Genomic DNA, 5,237 nt, shown 5'->3' on the forward strand with positions numbered 1-5,237 from the left:
GAGGGTCTGTGCCCGAGTGGGAAGGAGGGAGGCCCTTGGAGGAGAGCTCGAGGGAAGGGTCCGGGGGGGGGGAGCACTTGCCATTTCCAAACCAGAGGCACACTCCCAGTCTAAAGTGACGCATGCAGCCAGCGCCTCACGTGGCGTCACTGTCTCCCCCCCCCCGGCGGCCAGCTGGGAGGCCTCCAGGCCCCACCGGGAAGTTGGCATCTGAGCGGGGCACCACGAGGCGGCCTTGTCTAGGGCACAAAAACCCCTCGGGCCGGCAACTGGCGAGGATGGCCCTCCTCAGTCATTCCTGGCCCTGGGCTGCAAACACATCCGTGTAGGTAAGTCTAGCCGTTGCTTGTAGAGGAGGGCATGAAAATGTTGACCCAGTGAGCAGCAGCAGTTACAAAGGCAAGCTCCATGCTAGGATTAGCAAAAACGAAAATAAAATGCCCAATATTGTAATGCCTTTATATAGTTACGTTGTGACCAATGCTCCCTCTAAACTGTGCGTCTTGTGAGCAAAAATTCTACTTTGTGAGCTACTGGCATTAAAAGTTGTGAGCAATTTGGCTACTGCCTAAATTAGTTTGCTCTGGGGCCGTCCTTCCTGAGCTAAGACAAAAATGTGTGAGCCAGAGCCTAAATAACTGTGAGCTAGCTCACACTAACTCAGCTTAGAGGGAACACTGTCATGTAGAATACTGTGTACAGTTCTGGTCACCATACCTCAAAAAGAATACTGCAGAACTGGAAAAAGTACACAGAAGCACAAGCAAGACAATTAAGGGCGTGGAGCACCTTTTCTATGAGAGGCTGGAAAAGCTGGGACTTTTCAGTCCGGAAAAAAAAAGCAAAGGGAAGACACAAGAGAGCGATAAAATTGTGCATGGGGTGGAGAAAGTGGACCAAGTGAGTTTTTTCTCTCTTTACCATAATACTAGAACTCAGGGGCACCCTATGAAGTTGTTGGCAAAAATGTTCAGAACAGAGCATAGGAAATATGTATTTAACAAGTAATTAAACTGCGGCATTCATAGTTTAACTGACCAATGGACACCCTGATGGCCATGAATATAGACCGCTTTAAAGGGAGGTTAGACAGGTTCATGAAAGAGAGGTCTATAACAGAACCTCCATATACAGAGGCATGAAACCTCTGAACTCCAGTGCAAGGAAGGCCTCAGCCTCTATGCTGTTTATTTTGCTTGCAAGGCAACTGTTGGGCCACTGTGCTGATCCAGCAGGGTCTACTTACTTTCTTATGAAAGACTCTTACAGCACTTTTGGAATAGTTAATCTCTCCTATTTTCTGTAATTTCAATATATAATTGCTAACAATATTTAAAGCATATTTTAAACATTTTGGGCTGCTTTCCCCAAAGCTTGGCTTAAAGATGGAATGTCAACTCTGGCCACCATAAACTGATTGTGTTTGCTGTCCTTCAATACAACACCGGTTCCTGATATGATAGTCATAAGGTACATCCACAGCTTAATGCTTAAGTGCAAATAGAATTTACCAAAAGATAATGCACGTTGCTTTTTATTATTATTTTTTAAAATAACGCTGAAGTGAGAACTGTTATTTACTCATCCCTCAGGGAACAGCAACTAACTACCTGCTGCTAACAGGCTGACATTCGCCTTACTCGGGTTACAAATCTGAGCCCAAGAAAAACACAGAAAAGTGGGAATGTAAAGCCTCTGGTCAGCTTTATTAGAATAGGAAATTTACAAACAAAAGACTCAGCGGTAACGGTGAAGCTGCAAGGTGTTGCGTCGTCTCCAGGCAGCACGGCGGGAACCACCAATGGTATGATGGAATTTGTGGCCTTTTCCAAGGCCACGGCTCTTCCTGCCCGCAGAGGTCAACCCACGCATCTCTCTGTGCTTGTGGACTGGCTTGGTGATCCATTGGGTGTCAGGATTGCGCCTGATAGCCTTGTGGAAGGGGTCAATCAGAATGACCTCAAAGAATTTGTATGTGGAGTCTTCACCCACCCAGTAGGAGTTTAGTACTCTCAAAGCTCCACAGTGGCGACCTGCGCGCTCCTAAATGGGAGAAGAAAAAACAGAGCTCACAAACAGAACACAAAAGAAGCCTAACCAAAAAAAAAGGGGGGGAGGGGGGAACTCAAGAATCTAACTTGGGGATCCCAGTTCATCTGTATAACTTGGATTTGGAAGATGATGCTGAAAATCATGCAAAAGGAAATAGGAATATTCAGTTATGATGTTCAAAACTACACCAAACAAAGAACGCAAAGACTTCTGGGGAGGGGAGTCCTCTCTTATGGGGGCTAAACATTACAAGTCTTGATCTTTCAATTTCTAATGCAGCAGCAATGAGTCACCACTATAACAGAACCACTGGCAGCTAGTTTGCTAGAGCATTACACAACGCAGACAGACGGCATAAATAAATGAGCACAGTACTGGGCAGACACCTCAATGAAGTGCCACCCCTCACACTAACCTAGAGTAGCATTTGTACAGCTCTGAAATCACTATGCCTGGGGCTTGCTGAATGCAGTGATTCTCAGAATTATGAATACTTGAAGAAAAGACACAAAACATGCACAAATCCAGTTAAAAATAACTGAACAGCTGTTTACTGAAGACAGTTTCCTTCTCTGTTGTTGATCCATACAATTTTTATGGTCCATGCAATTATTATTAAAAGAACCATTATCATCTTTTTATCACTTGGTTTCTCTTTCTACTGTTTTCTGCTTCTGATTACATAACTTACGTACAACAAAGACAGATTTGCCTTTCTAGAGTAAGGCTGAAAGTTTCTCTTTCTACTATTTTCTGCTTCAGATTACATAATTTACGTACAACAAAGGCAGATTTGCCTTTCTAGAGTAAGGCTGAAAAAACAGTATGTATTATAGCATCCTTTAAAGCCAGATGTGCAAGTATCTCCCCTAAAAATCAGAATACTAAAATGAGCTGTTTATTGGAATACAGGCATAAGCCATGGCATTTTATTGTCACAAAGGACTCCATTAGACCTTGGGCTGCCATGGAATGCAGTTTCTCAAGTTAAGATTGTTAATGTTTCCTCCAGCGGGCTAGGAGACAAAGGACACTTCTAACTCTGACTGACATGTTCATTTGGAATAAAACATTCACCAGTTTTATACAATGAGACGAGTTAGGTTGCCCATGTACCAAAAGGAAGGTGCCCATTTTGCTTTAAGTTCATTTCTAGATCATGATAATGTTTTAAAGATACTAAGGCATTTATTAGGAGTACCAGATGCTCACTCACTGCTTATTTCAGAATGCAATCAATTTGTTTTATTAGCACTAAAAGTATTCTATCGCTTCCGATGTGGCTTAGATTTCACCACTCCACTGCTAATTTGGGCCTTTAGGCTAATCTGTTGGCAAGGGCTTACTGTGACTGTTTTGCCTCACCTTGCCCAACAGCCAGTCCAAGTTAAGGGACAATGCTAACATTATTCTTAATTAGTAAACTGGTCATTAGATACATGTTAGACCTGGAAAGTATTCACCTGAACCCACATCTATGCACATCTTTTATCAGATAAGGTTATTTTTACAGAACTACTATTTATTTACTTCATTTATATCCTGGCTTTCTCCCCAATGGGGACACAAAGTGGCTTACATGGCTTCACTCTCTTCCAGTTTATCCTTGAAAAAAACCTTGTGAGGTTGGATGCTTTTCTAATTTTGAAGATACAAGAGGTGCACTGGAAACCAAGAGAACAAGTTTTGGCAACTGCAAGTTGCAGCCAAGATAAAATATTTGGATTTTTACAATCTAAAAACCACTATCAAAATCTTTGGAAACAACAGACAATAGGAACATTTAGAATTACAAAAGACTCAAAGGGGATACTCACTTCTGCTACAGACTGCAAACTCCGGGCAAATTTAAGCTGATTGACACCATGATGCACAGGTTTACCATACGTAGCACCCTTAGGTACTGGACGTTTACGGCCACCACGGCGAACACGAATGCGGTAGATGACATAACCTAAAAGACCAGGGAATATTTGAGAAAGGTGTAAAATTTGGAAATCAGTATCAGAAAGTACCAAGAGAACAAATATTCTTCATGAGGATGCATTGTTGAAAACACTACAGACAAAACTCCCAGGTTTTGATCCAGTTATTAGACTACTGAGATATTTAGCCTAGTTGAGATTTACTACAGTATGAAATGATTGGGAATTGAATTTTTTAGGGTGAGATTGTGCAGTCATGTTTAAATGAGGTCTCACTTCCAGCACCATGAAAATTCTTTGGTGCACTCTTGCCTACATTGAGAATTAGACTTTCTCTCTGATATGCTAAAAATGTACAACGACTGAATGGCTAACAACAGCAACAACATTTTCACACTGCTATATATGCTTGGGAGGGAGGGCGGTATGGCATAGCTTGATTTCCTCAGACCTTTGAAGCTAAGCAGGGTCAGGTACTTGGAAGGGAGACCACCAAGGAAGGCTCTGCAGCAGAAGAAGGCTATAGCAAACTACCTCCGCCTCTCACTTGCTTTGAAAGCCCCTTGCTGGGGCCACTATAATTTGGCTGGTAGTTGAAGGCAAACATATATGCTTAAGACTACCAGCAACGCAAGTACAGAGCAGGTAAGCAAATGAACAAAGTTTGGTTCCAGTCACCTTGTTTAGCCTTATACCCCAGTCTGCGAGCTTTGTCTGGCCTGGTAGGTCGTGGAGCTCGATGGAGGGCAGACAACTGGCGATACTGCCAGCATCGGACACGCAAGAGGAAACGCATCACATCTGACTGTTTCTTCCTCCATAACTCTTGGATGTACTTGTAAGCACCCATTGTGGCTTATCTGTGGAAAGACATGCATGATTAATGTATATATTTAATTTTCTTAAGCACATACTAATAAGAACAATTCCCCCCTAACATTTTGCAGTCTCAAAATAATCAATTCCTACTGTTTACACAGCACACTTGGCTTCTATACACACACACTTTATCCCCAAGATGTCAAAAGTGTGACAAATGATCAACTAGAAACCTCCAGTGATTCTTCAGGCATTTTTTCCCTATCACTGTTTCAGCAAAGGAACTTTAAAGTATAAATTTTAACCTTTTCCCTTATGGAAAAAACACTGCTTTCATTTTATTTTACAGTGACTAGGAATCTAGGAAAAAAATATCACTCCACAGGAACTCAAGTCTCTTAAGTTCTACTGGTAAGGTGTAAGCATGAGTAACAGCTACTA

General features: G+C 42.3%; 1 protein-coding gene across 1 annotated transcript; it reads right to left on the reverse strand.

Annotated features, from left to right (window-relative positions):
* Positions 1-1,679: 1,679 nt before the first annotated feature.
* RPL15 (ribosomal protein L15) lies at positions 1,680-4,865 on the reverse strand. The gene is made up of 3 exons (XM_015421237.1): positions 4,656-4,865; positions 3,870-4,006; positions 1,680-2,043 (listed from the first exon to the last, which is right to left on the reverse strand). The coding sequence occupies exons 1-3, from the start codon at positions 4,825-4,827 to the stop codon at positions 1,738-1,740; spliced, it is 615 nt and encodes a 204-aa protein (XP_015276723.1). The 5' UTR covers positions 4,828-4,865; the 3' UTR covers positions 1,680-1,737.
* Positions 4,866-5,237: the final 372 nt, after the last annotated feature.

The sequence above is a fragment of the Gekko japonicus genome, unplaced genomic scaffold (assembly GCF_001447785.1).
Source record: "Gekko japonicus isolate JY-2015 unplaced genomic scaffold, Gekko_japonicus_V1.1 scaffold351, whole genome shotgun sequence".
NCBI lineage: Eukaryota > Metazoa > Chordata > Lepidosauria > Squamata > Gekkonidae > Gekko > Gekko japonicus.